This window comes from Micromys minutus, assembly GCF_963924665.1.
Source record: "Micromys minutus genome assembly, chromosome: 27".
NCBI lineage: Eukaryota > Metazoa > Chordata > Mammalia > Rodentia > Muridae > Micromys > Micromys minutus.
Window position 1 is genome coordinate 19,006,919 of NC_137962.1, and position 17,610 is coordinate 19,024,528.

The window sequence follows — 17,610 nt, forward strand, 5'->3', positions numbered from 1 at the left end:
CGAATAGTTGATGAGACCTTTCCTACCCCCACCCCCCACCCCTGCTTTCTCTCTCACATACTGGGGTGGAACTCAGGGGATCCATGCTTGTGAAACACTCTACCACAAGCTACAGGCCAGCATGCGACCCCCACAGCCCCTTTGTGTGTGTGGCAGAGTTGTCTATGCTGGCTGTGGGCTCTGGAGTAGCTGAGAATACAGGCCCATGCCACAAGGCCTAGTTCAGCCTCCACCCTACGCTGCAGTCATTCACAGAGGTGTTAACCCTTCTTACTCTGGGACACTGTGTGTTTGCAATAATTCTATTTTGTTGTTATTCGTTTGGGGAATAAAATGTCAGGATGTAGCTCCCTGGCCTGGGATTCACAGTTCTCTTGCCTCCTTTCCGCCTTCCGTCCCAATTGTTGGGATCCCCAGTGTGGTCCACCTCACCCAGCCAGACCAGTTCTTGTTTTTATTGAGCCTTCCTTGCTGCCTCCCTTCCTCGTCTCCATTCATTTCCTTCCTTCTTTCCCCTGGTAGAATCTTACAACACAGCTCAGGATAGTTTTAAATTCATAGCACTCCCCTCCCCCTACCTCAGCCTCCTCAGCGCTGGGATCACAGGCATGAGCTACATTTAGCTTTTTTGTTTCTTTATTCAGCACTGTTTTCTTCTAGCCTTCCAATACTGACTTAGATCAATCCTGTCTCCTGTAACATCCAGTACTCGCTTTAATAAAAAGAACTCTTTTTGTTAGTTGCAGGCTAGTTTGTGAGGCACAGGAGTGGACCAGTCATCTTTCAGGCTGCAGACCTGTGCCTAGCTGTGTGTTCTCTGTGTAAAGTAGGTGCTCCTTGAACGTTTGCTGAGTGAGTCAACGATCTGCTTTGTAGACTCACCAACCCCACGCCCCATGTGTCTGTGATCCTAACAACTAGAGCAGTGCTGTGCCAGTTCAGCATGTGGGAGATCCCGGGTTTAATCCCATGACATACCACGTGAGTGTGTGAGTGTGTGTGTGTGTGTGTGTGTGTGTGTGTGAGAGAGAGAGAGAGAGAGAGAGAGAGAGAGAGAGAGAGAAAGTCTGGGATGTGGCTCAGTTGTTGGGATGCTCACTTGGCCTGCATGAAACTCTGGCTAACATTGCACAGATCCGACATGGTGGTACACTTTTATAATCTCAAGACTTTGTACTTGGAAACAGGAGGATCAGGACTCATGGTCAAAGATCCAGGCTTGCATGAAACTCACTGTGTGCCCTAGGCTGACCTTAATTTAAAGTAAGATTTTAAAAAAAGATTTATTTACTTAATGTATATGTGTACACTGTAGCTGTCTTCAGACACACCAGAAGAGGGCATCAGATCTCATTACAGATGGCTGTGAGCCACCATGTGGTTGCTGGGAATTGAACTCAGGACCTCTGGAAGAGCAGTTAGTGCTCTTAACCACTGAGCACTAATTATATAATAAATAAACAAATAGATCTTTTAAAATTATGGAACACTTTACAAACTTGTACATCATCCTTTGTGGGGACCATGTGGATTTCTGTGTTGTTACAAGTTTTAATACCTGTACTACAGGGGGGCATTTTCCAGAGACCGAGAGGATCTTAGTTCAATGCTGACCTGTAGATACCCAACCAGGGTAGCAGTTAACTCGTGTTCACAGGGTACACCTGTTTTCCTGTTTCCTCCCAGTTCCTCTCTGTCTTTGTTTATTCTCTCTCTCTCTCTCTCTCTCTCTCTCTCTCTCTCTCTCTCTCTCTCTCTCTCTCTTGCCATATTTCTCTCGGATTCTAAGCTAGACTACAGTTTAACTTCATAGTTGAGATGTCAATCAAGGGAACTGAGGTTCAGAGAAGGAGAAAACCAAGACTGGACACTTGCGGCTGCCCAGGAAACAGAGAACCCTGTATTTGTGTATATGTACTTGTTGGGGTGGGGGACTTCTTTTCCAAGTTGCCTTGGATGGAGTTTGTCCCCTCCCCCCCCCCCCCCGCCCCGTGCCATTACCTTTGCCTCTGAGCTTTAGATTCCTCAACGTCAAATCAAAATGCTAGACTGGGGCACTAGGCTGTGTCCAAATCCTGAGCCCACGAGTAAGTTCTTCCCTTGACCCAAGGAAAGTTTCTCCAGTTTCCAGCTATTGCTTTTCAGATTAGCAGCTATTTTCACGGCTCTTGTCTGTGTCCCTACTGTGTCTATTTTCTGTTTCCTTGTCTTTGTCTTTTTCTGTTTTTTGTTGTTTTAAAATTTTATTTATTTGCTTGATTGATACACACACACACACACACACACACACACACTGTAGCTATTTAGCTGTCTTCAGACGCACCAGAAGAGGGCATCTGATCCCATTACAGATGGTTGTGAGTCACCATGTGGTTGCTGGGAATTGAACTCAGGACCTCTGGAAGAGCAGTCAGTGCTCTTAACTACTGAGCCATCTCTCCCCCCCCCCCCAGTTTTTGTTTTGAAATAAACTCTTTATTTATTTATTTATTTATTTACTTATGAGGGAGGGGCATGTGCCATAGCACACATGGAGGGGGGTGTCAATGAACAATTTGTAGGAGTCAGTTTTTTCCATGTGGGTTCTGGGATTCAAACTCAGGTTATCCAGCTTAGCAGCAACTGTCCTTCCTTCCCCATGGAACTATCTGGCTTATCTCTATTTTGGCTTTTCAGACAGAAGTCACACTAACTCATATTGGACCAGAGCTCAGTATGGAGCCTAGGATGGTCTGAAACTTGTGGCAATCCTCCTGCCTCAGCTTCCCGAGTGGTGTGATTACAAGCATGTGCCAGCACACCAGTGTTTTTGTGACGTGTTTTTACCATGTCATCTGGGCTGGCCTTGAACTCACAATCCTTTCCCTCCTCATAACTGAGATGACAGTCTCACACCCTGTGTCTGGGTCCTTTTGTCTTTCTGGTTTCCTATCTTTGGGTGCCTCTTTCTTTCTCATCCCTTCTAGATTGCCTGTCACTGGAGTCAGGACTGGAGGGGAGGGTTGGGCCTGGGTGCTTGGGGGCGGGTAGTGGCCAGACTGGGGGCCTGGGACATGAGCTTAACTTTCCAAACTTCTCTTCCAGGCCCCTGTGGTTGGGGAGCTCCACAGAGGGAGAGATGAGTCAGCAGGGCCACAGAGCAGGGGGGCAGTTGGGTGGGGGTAGGGATGCCTGGGGTTCCCCAGCACTGAGGGAGAGTCTGCTAAGGTCATCAGGGTCTCTGTGGGTATTAAAGGATTAAAAATGGCTTCTACTCTAGTAGGAGGGAGAAAGAGCAATATCTTCACTAAGCCTATTCTCAGATTTGCTTGTTTGCCTCCTCATGTAGCCCAGGCTAACCTTGACTTCACTATGTAGCTGAGGGTAACTTTAGCCCAGGCTAACCTTGACTTCACTATGTAGCTGAGGGTAACTTTAGCCCAGGCTAACCTTGACTTCACTATGTAGCTGAGGGTAACTTTAGCCCAGGCTAACCTTGACTTCACTATGTAGCTGAGGGTAACTTTAAAAGTCTGGTTTGTCTGTCTCTATTCTCCCAAGTATGGGATCAGTTGCCGGTGTGGAGATGCTGTGCTGATATGAGTCTGTGTGGGTTCACAGGAGGTAGCAAGGTCATTGAATCTGTATGCGTGGGTGTGAACTGGTGTGCATGCCTCTGTGCTGGTATGAATGGGAATCAGGGAGCTTTAGTGTAAAGCGTCACGTGTACAGCCAGCTGTGAATCTGGGTGTGTTGGTGTGGATGTCTGCCTCTTACATCCACATGAGGTGAATGTTCTCCGGGAAGTGCGACAGTGTGTGTACCTGACTGGATGTTATTCATCCGGCATGTGGGGTTACATGTCAATCTCACGGGTTCTCTTTGGTCCTCTCTGCTGAGTCTCTCTAAGCAGCCAAATCTGTAACAGTTCCAAGGGAAGAGCCTAGGGGTCCCCTTGGATTAGTGATTTCAGACAGCTCAGCCTAACAGGTGGGCACAGACAGAAGTTGTGGAAGAAGGTAGCTCCCCTCAAGGAACAGGACAGGAAACCTCCCATTTTTCCCAGAGATTCATTCTTCCTCCACCTTTCTGAAGAGATGCAAAGTCTTTAGAAAGAACTGAAGGCAGGTTCCAGATTCGGCCCCTTTAGTGTAGGGAAGCCCACCCTGAATCTCTCAAGGGAGGGAGGGAGGGAAGGGAGTGGTCCCTGCGGTTCAGCCCAGTACTGGCATTGGAAGATCAGAAAGGCAACATCCACCCTTCAAGGGACGTCCATCTCGGAGATCAGCGTCTGGGTGGCCATGGGCGGAGGCTGAGGGGCCCCCAGGGTGGTGGGGGGTGGTGGATAGAAACCAGATGCCTAGGGGTTTATACTGGAAGGGCCAGAGCCGCAGCCTCTACCCGCCCCTGCCACATGGCGCCTCTGCCTGGGCTGCCCCACCCCCTGGGAGGCTGGGCTGAGGGAGGCCTGTGAGGGTGGAGGTAGGTCCTTGGTAAGGGAATTCTGTTGCTGCCCCCAGCCCCTGAGGGCACTGGAGAGGCATTGGGGAATAGGACCCGGAGATACTAGGTCCACAGCTGGCTTGCAATATTGTCTTTAACGGGCATATGAGAGAAGTCAGAAACCTGGGCCTGAGGGCACAGACTGGGCGAAGGTGGCAGCCCTTTGCCCAGCTCCGGGAGGCTCGTCTGTTGGTGTTCCCATTCCTCCGACACGTTTCTGGCTGTCATGTCTTCCAGGGACCCTGCTCCTGTTTCTTTTTTTTAGTGTTCTTTGGATTTGACTACTTCTATCCCTTCCCACAAGGAAGAGGCTGACCCTTGCCTTAGCTCAACCCTCTCCTTTCATCTCTTTATCCATCCCTTGCTTTCGCTCTTCCGTGTCCAGTCAGGTTTGAGTGCCAACTGCATCTCTCACTTTGTCCCTAGAGTCTAGATTTGCCTCCTGCCTCAGTTTCCTGACCAATCTACCTTCTGTCCGTCTAACGATGCAGTAATTTCTGGAAAACTTCCTTTTCTTCTTTCCAGTTTCTTAACTAAAAAGCCCTAGAGATTCAGAGAACACTTTAACCTCAGACTCCTGCTCCCCACCCCACCCCCCATGGAGGAGACTACGAGGTCATAGGAACATCCTACCACGGGCACTTCCTTTCGGGCAGACGGGTGGGGTGGCCCGTGTAATCATCGGACACAATTATGCCCTATTTATACTCGGTCCCCGCCCCCCACCTGTTGGCAGCTTTACCTACCACCACTTCTGACTGATTGTGTTCCATCTTTGTTCCTCTGAGTTTCTTTCCTTTTCTTTTAAGGTGGTTTTTGTTGTTGCTTTTTCTTTTGTGCTCTCTGGGTTTTGTTTTGTCTTGTCTTTTTTAAAGCCAGGTGTCTGGGTTTCTGGTTTCTTCTTTCTCTGTCTTTCCTTCTTTCTTTTTTCTTTTCTATGGAGACAGGGTTTTTCTATATAGCCCTGGCTGTTCTAGAACTCGATGTGTAGACCATACTGGCCTCAAACTCACAGAGATCCTCCTGCCTCTGCTTCCTGAGTGCAGGAACTAAAGGAATTAAATTAAAGCCAGAGCTACATAAAAAATACCACACCTGGACTTTTTTAATTTATTTTATTTACTCTATCTATCTACCCATCATCTCTTTATTTATCTGTCATCTATTTATTTATCTATTGAGATAGGGTCTCACTATGTATCCTTGGCTGCCTGGAACTTGCTATGTAGACCAGGCTGGCCTAAAAATTGTAGAAGTCTGCCTGCTTCTGCTTCCCAGGTGCTGGGATTAAAGCTGTGCACCACCATTCCCCAGCTCCTCTTCCCTTTCTTACACTAATAATACCTTTCAGGTTCTCTTGCACTGTTTCCCTCTGTGTGTCCTCTGGGCCTTCTGTTTTGTTCTTTGCCTCATTTTTTTTGTCTGACAGCCACCTGGTTCCAATACTTTCCTTGAATGCTGGGCTCACCGGGCTTCTTTGTGAAATCATGTCTGTCTTACACACACACACACACACACACACATACACACACACGTGTGCTCACACAGAGGGGATTAAATTAAACCCAGGGTTTAGCATGCACTGTCACAGAATTACATTGTCAGCCCTCCTGGAGGGAAATCAGATTTAGGAGTTGGAACCCAGAACTTTTGAATCCTACCTGAACTCTGCTTCTGCTTCTGCTTAAACTGCCATGTCCCTGAGCCTCCATCTACCTTCCTCTCTCTGGTTTTTCTTTGACTAGCTGAGCTGTGAGGTCAAAAGGATGTTCCCCCACAAAGAGAAACAGGGTAGCTAGAGAGTAAAGAGTGGGAGAGTCCAGGCAAGACTGGCTGAGAACAGAGGGTGAAAGTGGGCTGCCCCTGTAGTCCTCTTGTGGTCCTCCTCTGGGCCTCCTGCAGTCCTCCTCCAGTCCTCCTGCAGTCCTCCTCCAGTCCTCCTGCAGTCCTCCCCCAGTCCTCCTGCAGTCCTCCTCCAGTTCTCCTCCAGTCCTCCTCCAGTCCTCCTCCGGGCCTCCTGCAGTCCTCCTGCAATCCTCCTCCAGTCCTCCTGCAGTCCTCCTCCAGTCCTCCGGTAGTCCTCCTCCAGTCCTCCTACAGTCCTCCTGCAGTCCTCCTCCAGGCCTCCTCCAGGTCTCCTGCAGTCCTCCTCCAGGCCTCCTGCAGTCCTCCTGCAATCCTCCTCCAGTCCTCCGGCAGTCCTCCTCCAGTCCTCCTCCAGGCCTCCTGCAGTCCTCCTCCAGGCCTCCTGCAGTCCTCCTCCAGTATTCCTCCAGGTCTCCTGCAGTCCTCCTCCAGTCCTCCTCCAGGCCTCCTGCAGTCCTCCTGCAGTCCTCCTCCAGGTCTCCTGCAGTCCTCCTCCAGGCCTCCTGCAGTCCTCCTGCAGTCCTCCTCCAGGCCTCCTCCAGGCCTCCTGCAGTCCTCCTCCAGGCCTCCTGCAGTCCTCCTGCAGTCCTCCTGCAATCCTCCTCCAGGCCTCCTGCAGTCCTCCTCCAGGCCTCCTGCAGTCCTCCTCCAGTCCTCCTGCAGTCCTCCTACACACACAGACCCTTTGTGGGACACATGCTGTATATTTTTTTTCTTTTTGCATGAACTTATCCTAGGGCCAAGGTATCAGTTAATAAATATTTTAGATTTCAGTCTCCCATCTTGATTGGAATTCCTTTTCTTTCTCATTCAGATTGGATGCCACAGTTGGAAGTCCTGATTAAACAGGAGCATAAGCTCTTTCTGGAGTGAGCAGAGGGTAGTTGCCAAGGTTGAGAAGGGAGCAGGAGGTCCCATCCAGGGAAGCAGGGTGATTCAAGGGAGGACCTACCTACTGAATAATGGAAATTAAATCCTTAGCCAAGAGGGTGTCTGTCGGGGATGGCACCTGGCGACTCAGAAGAAATGGTAGAGGCTAGAGTATTCTTTTTGAGGGAATTAATCCAAGAGTCTAAATGTGGGCATGAATGAGTTGCTCTGTCTCTTAGTCCTGTTTGCCTTAAACCATCTCAAGTTCTAGGTTCTGTCCTGCAAACTGAGGTGGGCCAAGGTCTCATTGCCTAACAGTGAAATCAGTGAAAACAGGCTGTTCTCTCCGGCACCTGCTCTGGGCTGGCTCTAGATTGTAACTCACTGACCATGAAACAGTGATATTGCAGTAGAAGCACACATCAATCCTCCTACCCCACACAACACACACGTGCACACACAAATGAACATTCACACATGCACACACACATTCATGTGCACATACACATGCACACACTCACACATGCACACATACATACATACACACTCATACACACAAATGCATACACAAATACATGTGCACACACACATCCACATACACACATCCACACACACGGCACACACGCACAATGTCATCCTGATCTAGTGGTGGCTGAATGAACAAAAAGTCTCTATCACCAGCTTGGGAGGTGGGAGTGTAGGTGCCCCCATTGTGTGATCATGTTCATCCTATATGAGTTTGTCTGTGTTCATTCATCACATTGACAGTCCCCATGTGGGTAGCAGTGAGAACCTGTGCATGCATCATCCCTGTGTTTGCTCATGAGTGTGTATGTCAGTGTGTTCCAGTCTTGCTGTGTGAGTGTCGTCCCCAATCCCCCATCCCCCCCCCACCAGATCTCTAATTAGTGGTTTGGGGTTTGTTCCTTTTCCCTCCTGTTCTTCCCTCAGCAGCGCGGCAGCGGCGGCGGCGGCAGCCTCCGTGGTGGCGGCAGCGGCAGCAGCAGCAGCAGCAGCAGCAGAAGCTGCCGCGCCACTGAGAAGCAGCAAGGACTCCGAGTCAAGAGTAGGATTGTAGGATTGGATCTGAGTGGGAACAAGAGTGAGCGGGCCTGAGAGAGGAGTGGGTCCCTCCCAGCGTCCTCGGGCCACCCATTGCCAGTAATCTTCGCGCCAGCCCTCCTGAGAGGAGACGGACAGCCAACACTAGTCTCCCCAGGTACGGATACTGGGCAGCTCTGGGGGACTGCCTACAGATGCCTATTGGATCTCTGGGGTATGTAGGACACCTGGGTCTACCAGTCCTTTTCACCTTCCCCCATAGCACCCCAAGGAAGCCCTGACAACTTGCCCGTACTCCTGCTTCCCACCCGCTCCCTGGGCACCCCCTTTTCTCCTCTCCCTCCTGGATCCCTTCTTTGGGGAGCTCAGCAAATGGAGCAGGAAATTTGGACCCTCTGCCTCCCTCTCTCGCCTTCCTCATTGGATCCGGAGTCTTCTCCGCTGGGAAAGCTGTAATTAGAGGGTGGATCCCTACAGACAGAGAGCAGCCCCCCCACCCCCACCCCCCAGTCCCTTCTAACTTTAGATCTCTTCTCTCCCATTTTCCCTCCCTCTCCCTTTTCCCTCTCCCACTGGCTCCTCGGTTCTCTCCATCTGCCTGACTCCTTGGGACCCGGTCCCCAGCCTGAGGATGGCGTCCTCTCTGCTTGAGGTAACTGTCCCCTCCTCTTCCTTAAGAAATCGGCTACAATCTTCCTGGTCCTAATCCATGCCTACCCCACCCCCTTGGCTCACACAGACAGTAGCTGCAGTGCTAGTCACTTTCAGGGTCTCATGAAGAGGAGGAGTAGGGTCCTAGGAGGAGCAAGCAGAGGGTACAAGGGGGAACAGAGCCAGGGGTCGGAGGGCAGTCAATGAAGTAGAAAGCCAAGACCCCTAAGGTCATCTAAGCCACTGACTGTGGGGAGTGAGAGAAGGAAAGAGAAGAGATGGACAGGGAGAACAGGTAAGCTGACAAGGATGGTGTCTGAGTCGGCAAGAAGCCATCATCTACTGTTCTTTGGGTTAGGGGGAGACCCATGTCTAGGGCTCCTACATTAACAAGATCTGGTCAGGTCTGTGTTGAGGAAAGAGCCTAGCCTGTGAGCTGGTGTGTGGGAGAGGAGGAGGGCAGTCCTGTGTGGGGGGCTGGCCAGGGGAACTGAGCCCAGGACTGAGAGGGAAGCAAGGAGGAGGGACAGGGTCTGAGGCCGCTTGCCCGGCTCACAAATATTTAGCTTTCAGCCAAAGACAAACTAAGCTCTATTTTGGGAGTGGGAGGCTCCAGGGAGGACTGGGCCACTTCCCCTCCAGGCTGGGACCCCAGCAGAGTCCCTTACCTCTCTGGTTCTAAAGATGAAGTGAACTAGGGTACCATGTGAGTTTAGGATCTTGAGAAACTATTAACTTTGTCAGGGCTTCTGGGGGACCCAAGGCACAGAGTTGGAAGGGAGGTCACAAACCATTCAGAGCCTAAGTTCTTCATCTCCCAATGATTCTGTGTCACAAGCTGCTTTCAGAGGGAATCTGGAGGAAACTGGGGTAAGATAACACTTCTTGAATGTCAGTGCCCTCCAGTAGCCTCAAACTGTTCCTGTTCATGGGGCCTTATCTTAGTCCAATGCAGTGACACAAATCTTTAATCCCAACACTTGGAAGGCAGAACCAGAAGCAGGTGAGTTCCAGGCTAGCCTGATCTACACAGAGAAACCCTGTCTCAAAACCAATCCAAACCAAACCAACAAAATCTCTGTTCTGGATGCCCTAACTCAGGTCCCAGGAGTGACTAGTCTTTGCTGATTGACTCATCAGAAAGCTGACTAGTTCAACCTGAAGTGTGTGTGTGTGTGTGTGTGTGTGTGTGTGTGTGTGTGTGTGCCTGCAGAAGATTTTGGAACTTAAGTGCCCACTGGCTTATGTGTAAGTGTTAGATACGTTGTCATGCACATTTCTGACTTTGTGTGTGCGCCCATGTGTTCGAGTACGTTGTGTACGTGTGTACCACAAGAGTGCATGTACACACATAAGCTGGACTACTTTAGTACTTAGTCCAGATGAGAAATGGTGTCTGTAAGACTATGAGAAAAATGACTTTATGACGAAGTCTGAGGCAGCGGCATACGAGGTAGTGGGTGGACACGCTCTGTAAGCCGATAGCCCAGGTACAGAAATCCAGTTTCAGCTGCATTGGGTACAGATTGCTATCATTCCCTTGTCCCCAGCAGAAGCTAAATTTATTCATTATTATGTATATGTATGACTATGGGCACATGTGTGCCACTGTTCCTATGTGGAGGTCAGAAGAAAATGTTTGGGAATCAGTTTTCTAATTCCAACTTGGATTCTGGGAATTAGATTAAGTGGGCAGGTTTTCCTGGGAAGCTGTGGGACCTTTATCATTATTGTTGTTGTTGTTGTTGTTTTTACTCAACAGACTTTACGGTGAGCCATCATTGAAACAATAGTTTTGGGGAAGCAGGAGAAAAGAGGTGCATGTAAGTCCTGGGTCTGCCCAGGGCAGGGACTGTGTCCATCCATGGATAAGGACATTGTGCCTGTCCTGCCACCGTGGCACTAGTGTCTGGGGGAGGGGCAGTTCAGAGACTTTCTGGAAAGACACAGGCTTGGGGAAGCATTTGGCAATAGAATGTGTCATGGGTCCTAAGCTTTCAGGTCCCCCCTACTCGCTGTGAACAGGGGAGTCCCTAACATAAAGACACTCCGGTCTCTCCATTTCTTTTCATTTTAGTTATTTGTCATCTATTTTCATATTTATTTATTTTGAGACAGGGTCTTTCTTCATAGCCCTGGCTGTCCTGGAACGTACTGTGTAGACCAGGTTGGCCTCGAACTCACAGAGATCTGCCTAGCTCTGCTTCCCCAGTGCTGGGGTTACCTGGCAGTTCCTTTTATCTAGTTTTTAGGGTTCTGGGTTCTTTACCTCCTTCCCAGTCCCTCTGCCTGCTGAGTCTGTTCTCCAGCAGTGGGAGGAGCTTGGGATTCTGAGAGGGACGCAGTGGCTGGGGGTAAGACACTTAGCTGAACGGAGTGGGGACCAGGGAAGAAGGAGAGATGGGGAGGGAAGGACACTAGGCAAGGAACTGGGAAAATCCCATGCTAGAGGCAGCTACTGCTCAGTGCTCTCACAGGGTTGCTCAGCAGGAAAGGGGCCTGGGGTTCAATGCCTAGCATGCTAAAAGACACTAATAATAAAAAGAAGAAAGTGGGAGAAAGCTGGCAACCAGGAAGAGAGACCCTGGGTGTTCAAAGTATGTAGTGGTAGTCCCTCCCTCCCACCAAGACAGGGTTTCTTTGTTTAGCCCTGGCTGTCCTGAAACTTGCTCTGTAGACCAGGCTAGCCTCGAACTCAGAGATCTGTCTGCCTCCGTCTCCTGAGCACTGGGATTAAAGCTGTGCACCCCCACCTCCCAGCTTGTCTGTTTCCAGTTTTTGAGACAAGGTCTCACTAGGACTTTCCTGGAACTCCTTAGGGTTAGGGTTAGGGTTGGCCTTAGGGTTAGATTATTTGGATTAGGCAGGCCTCAAACTCATAGAGATCTGCCCTCCTGCCTCTGAGTGATGGGATTAAGGGCATGCACCCAAGCGAGGCTAAGCCTTTTATTTTAAAGGGTGGTGGAACAAGGAGAGGGATCGGGGAAACTGGAAAGTTAGGTATCTGTGTACTACAAGGTAATACATATGATCAAGCATAGGAGCGCATACTCAGAACTCTGAACCCCTTTCATCAGCCCCCACAGAGAGAGTAATGAGCCAGAAAAGGAAACTGAGGATATGAAAGAACTTAACCTCCAGCGCTTGGCTCCCGGAGCAGTCCAGTACTTTGGTTTTTCTTTCTGGCCTTCAGGGGCCTTGTTGGCCTTGCTCCCCAAAGTCGGGGTCTCATGTCAGCCTAGGGTTGGCTGTCTTCTCTCACCCCTCCCTACCTCCCCACAGCTGGGTGGGGTCCCTGGGCTTGGCTGAGGCCCTTGTGGCCACAGTGTGAGGGCCGGGCAGGCGGGGGACCGCGTCGGCGTTTTTAAAAATAAACCGACCGCAGGGAAGCCACCGGAGCTGGAGCCGAGCAGGGCCATGCTGGGCAGAGGGGGAGGGGGCAGCAACTAAGGGAGAAAGAGGGAGGAGTGGCCTGGTCCGGGGTTTTCTGGGGCCCATCGCCACGGTGGGTTTCTCTTGGGTGGGAAGTCTACGCGCTGTCCTTCTCCGTCTTTCTTCACCTCCTGTTGTTTTCCTTAGCTTTTCTGGCCCAGGATCTCTTACCACCTCTCCTTTGTTTATTCGGCTTTCCTTGCTCGCCCTCCCTCCCTTTTGTCTTTTAACTTTGCTGTCCATTTCTGCCTCTTAACTCGAGCTTCTCTCCCTTAGGGACCCCCCTTCTTTGTCCTGTAGAGCTTTGCACAGCAGTTCCTCAGGCACAGTGGACTTCGTGCCCCATGGTTTTGGATCTCATGTGCCTTTGAACTCCCACATTGCTACCTGGCCTTCATACTAAGTTTGACTCCTGCCCCCACCAGCTCTCCCTTGGCTTGGGTCATTAGAGGATCTAGGGAAAGCCTTACTAGGAAGCCCAGGGGTTTACTGTTGGACAAGGTTTTGGTGGCTCTTATTGGGAGCCCATAGGATTGGCAGGACCTCAGAAGGGGAAGGTATGAGGCAGAGATGGAGAATCGGGCAGCGGTGTAGTATAGAGTAGCGATTGCACACACCTTCACTGAAACCTTAACACACCAGTGTCACCTCTCAGATTTGGCATCACATATCTGAGACTTGAATTCCCTTACCCTTCACATGTTTTACTAGGAAGACACTGGACAAATAGATAATTGACTTTCTTTTTTTCTTTCTCCTCTTTTTCTTTATTTTGAAACAGCTTTTCTCTGTAGCTCTGGCTGTCCTGGAATTTGCTGTGTAGATCAGGCTGGCTTCGAACTCAGAGACCTGCCTGCCTCTGCCTCCTCAGTGCTGTGATTAAAGGTGTGTACTTTATCTAGCACTTTAAAATTTTTTATTTTATGTGTATGGGTGTTTTGCCTACATGTATGTGTTTGTATCATGTGTGTTCCTGGTATCTGTGGAGCCAGAAGAGGGAGTAGGGTCACTTGGAACTGGAGTGACTGATGATTTTGGGCTGCCACATGGGAGCTGGGAATGTAAACCCAGAGAGACAGAGAGGTAGAAATGTATAGAGTAGGGTACATTTATGTGAAAGCCATGCCAAAGCATCTACAGAAGTCTGAGGACAACTTTGTGGGAGTCTCTCTTCTAGCATGTGGGTTGTGGGGGTTCGCTTTAGGTCACCAGGCTTAATGGTAAATGCCTTTACCCATCGGGCCATTTTGCTGGTCCTAAATAGTCAAACTTTTGAGAGATGTCTTTTTTTTCCTCTCTTTTTTATAAGTCGATTTGGTTGAACCCAGGACCTCATACATACTAGCCAAGGATGCTGGAGTGTATTTCTTCACAAGAGGTTCTGATTCTAACCTAAAATGGGTACCAGGAGGTCCTGAGGGATGGTTGTCATGAGGGTGGTCTGATTGGTCATAGCAGTTTGGTAGGCATTAAGAAGCTTGCTCTTTCTTTCTGTCCTTCCTTCCTTTCTTCCTTTTTGAGACAGGGTTTCTCTGTGTAGTCCTGGCTGTCTTAGAGCTTGCTATATAGTTCAAGGTTGGCCTCGAACTCATAGAGACTTGCCTGCCTCTGCTTCCTGAGTGCTGGGACTAAAGGTGTGTGCCACCCCTGCCTAGCTACCTCTGTGTTTCTAACCCCAACCCCTTCATTCACAGCGCTTAAATGGTAAAGTGCAGACCAATCCCACGAACACTTTGGGGAACACTGAAGCTGTGTCCAGGGTCTTAACCAGCTCCCTGTCTTGAGGAGTTCTGAGGACTTTGTATTCTTTCTCAAAGGGGCACTAGCTGGTGGTGCCCAGGGCCTGCTTAAAAGGCGTTCTTGCTTCACCACAACCCAGGCTTGGCTGAGACCCTGTTCCCTCTCAATGTCCCAGTGTCTCTGCTGTCCCTTCCTTGAGCTTCCTGGGTTAAGAGCACATGCCAAGAGAGTCCTCATTAGGGACATGTGGACCTGACCTCAGAGAGATGAGGAGACAGTGGCTCCTTAGTCAGGAGCTGAAACAGAGACCGGACATAGAATTGAGGTGAAGACAGGAAAACCTGGAATGGGGCTGGATGTGGTTCCCAGCACTGTTGCTTCTCTGTGCCCCCTTTCTGTGGAGAAGGTATGGAAGACAGTGTCCTTGTGGTGCTGACCAAGCTGGTCTCAAAGACTCTGGGCTCAGCCTGCTGAGGAGCTAGGCTAGTTCGTTTGGTTTTGATGTTTTGAGTCGGGGTCTTTCTACATAGCTCTGGCTGTTCTGGAACATGTAGACCAGGCTGGCCTTGAACTCCAGCCACTACACCAAGCCTGCTTGTTTTTTTTTTGAGACAGGGTCTATGTAGCCTGGAATTTGCAATGTTGCTGAAGTGACCCGAGGTTCTGAACTTCTTCACCTCTGCCTCCTGAGCGCTAGCTAGAATTACAGGTGAATGCCACCACATCCAGGCCAGACTGCTCTTGGAGTCCCTGGCTGCAGCTGGGCTTTTGTCTGCTTCAGATCCACTTCCCGAGGTCAGGACCTTGGATCTCACCTCAGCCAGCTGGCTGCTGCTTTTATGTTAGCTCTTCCTCAGAGGCACTTGCGTCCCTGCTGACCCCTCAGGAGGCTCTTCTTCCTGTCTGCTGGACGAGAGTACCAGGCTTGCCAGGCCTTAGTGGAACACCGATCTTGCCTCTAGTTCCCTTTGCTCTCTACCTCTCCCTAAGCTCTGTGCTGTTCTCCATATCAAGAGGTCTCAGACCTATAGCTATGCCCTTCACCCTATGCTCTCTCTTTCTCCAGGAAGAAGTGCACTATGGCTCCAGTCCCCTGGCCATGCTGACAGCAGCCTGCAGCAAATTTGGCGGCTCCAGCCCTCTGCGGGACTCAACAGCCCTGGGAAAAGGAGGCACAAAGAAGCCATACGCTGACCTTTCGGCCCCCAAAACCATGGGGGACGCCTACCCAGCTCCCTTCTCAAGCACCAATGGACTCCTCTCCCCTGCAGGCAGCCCTCCGGCCCCAGCCTCTGGCTATGCCAATGACTACCCAACCTTTCCCCACTCATTTCCTGGGCCCACTGGTGCCCAAGACCCAGGGCTACTAGTGCCCAAGGGGCACGGCTCCTCTGACTGCCTGCCTAGTGTCTACACTTCCCTGGATATGGCACATCCCTATGGCTCCTGGTACAAGGCAGGCATTCATGCAGGCATCTCACCAGGTCCTGGCAACACACCTACTCCTTGGTGGGACATGCACCCTGGGGGCAACTGGCTAGGTGGTGGGCAGGGCCAGGGTGATGGGCTACAAGGGACACTGTCCACAGGCCCTGCCCAGCCTCCACTGAACCCCCAGCTGCCTACTTACCCATCTGACTTTGCCCCCCTTAACCCAGCTCCCTATCCGGCGCCCCACCTCTTGCAACCTGGACCCCAGCATGTCCTTCCCCAAGATGTCTATAAGCCCAAGGCAGTTGGCAATAGTGGGCAACTGGAGGGGAGTGGTGCAAGCAAACCTCCCCGGGGTGCAGGTGCAGGGGGCAGTGGTGGATATGCAGGCAGTGGGGCAGGTCGGTCTACCTGTGACTGTCCCAACTGTCAGGAGCTAGAGCGGCTGGGGGCAGCAGCGGCCGGGCTGAGGAAGAAGCCCATTCACAGCTGCCACATTCCTGGCTGCGGCAAGGTGTACGGCAAGGCTTCGCATCTGAAAGCCCACTTGCGCTGGCACACTGGCGAGAGGCCTTTCGTCTGCAACTGGCTTTTCTGCGGCAAGAGGTTCACGCGCTCCGACGAGCTGGAGCGCCACGTGCGCACTCACACCCGGGAGAAGAAGTTCACCTGCCTACTCTGCTCCAAGCGCTTTACCAGAAGCGACCACTTGAGCAAACATCAGCGCACCCACGGGGAGCCAGGTCCGGGGCCGCCCCCAAGCGGCTCTAAGGAGCTGGGGGAGGGTCGCAGCGTCGGGGAAGAAGAAGCCAATCAGCCTCCCCGATCTTCCACCTCGCCTGCACCCCCAGAAAAAGCCCCAGGAGGCAGCCCAGAGCAGAGCAGCCTGCTGGAGATCTGAGCTTGGGAAGAGGAAAATCTTTAGCTCCAGGGTCCTCTTGGTGCGGTGGACCCCTCCTTGCCCCTCGCTCTCCCTATGCAATGCATGCTATTCTCTGGGGGCTCTCTCTCTGTTCCCCTAGGCTTTCTCTTTGCACGTCTTCTCAGCTCGTCTCTCTTCTGTTTTAGCCAAACTTCTCTCAGGCCTTTGCCCCTGGTTAGTTCCCATGCTCAGACCTCCCGAACTTTTTCTTCTCACAGGTTCCATCTAACCTCATCATTTTCTCATTAATTATTTGCCATCTAATCTTTCTGCTTCCCAACCCTGTTTGCCACTCCCCCCCGAAGCTTCTAGGTTGTCAGCCCACTTACCTCTGCTTCCCATTCCTTACCCGTTTTTTGTTCTTTCTTTTTTTAAAAAACAAACACAATGATGATGATGATAATTTATTGCCCCCTGGTGGTTCTTCATTAGGAACCAGAGTTAAGGAGATTGGTTAGTAACCTGGCTGGGAGCAGAAGGGGAAAGCTCAGTGGGGATCTGATCCCAAACTTGGGGTGATCCCAGGGTCAGGGAGGCTGCCCCCCAGCCTTGAGTACTTAACTTCTGTGCGCCAGGAATAAAGAATAGTAATAATAATAATTCTATTTATCTAAGTTATGATGACAGGTCAGGTACAGTGAGCAGGAGAAGGAAAGGGACTCGTTTTTTTATTATTATTATTTTGGCTAAGGAAATTCTAGACAAATGCATCTCTGTATAAACAGATGATAGTGGAGACCTTGTTCGTACATTTCTATCATCGAGGTCTCCCTGAGTTTCTTTTTTCAGCGGAGTTTTCGGTGGTTAGACCTCTTTTAGAGTTTATGTGGGGGGGTCTCTCTGCTAGGCAGTCACTAAGATCCTCCGCCCTAGCCAGAAGCTGTGAAACGTCAAGTCCTACGGAGGGAGGGCTGGAATGTGCCCCAGCTCTGACTGCAGAGCAGGTTCTTGGACTGACCCTCTCCTCACACCCCGTGACCTCATCAGGTCATTCCGTTGTTATCACGGTCATGGAGAGTTCTGTGGAGGAGAGCCCAACCTAACAGGAGGACTTTGGTTTGGAGGTGCCCCTCCTGAAAAAGTAGGTGAGCAAAGGCTTTCTCTGGGATCAAATTCAAATAAATCAAGTATTTATTGAATATGTGCAAGGCCTG

The 17,610-nt window shown here is 50.7% G+C and overlaps 1 protein-coding gene across 1 annotated transcript; it reads left to right on the top strand.

Annotated features, from left to right (window-relative positions):
• Positions 1 to 15,172: 15,172 nt before the first annotated feature.
• SP7 (Sp7 transcription factor) lies at positions 15,173 to 16,435 on the top strand (the record flags this gene model as incomplete). The annotated part of the gene is made up of 1 exon (XM_080939359.1): positions 15,173 to 16,435. The coding sequence occupies exon 1, from the start codon at positions 15,203 to 15,205 to the stop codon at positions 16,433 to 16,435; it is 1,233 nt and encodes a 410-aa protein (XP_080795485.1). The 5' UTR covers positions 15,173 to 15,202.
• Positions 16,436 to 17,610: the final 1,175 nt, after the last annotated feature.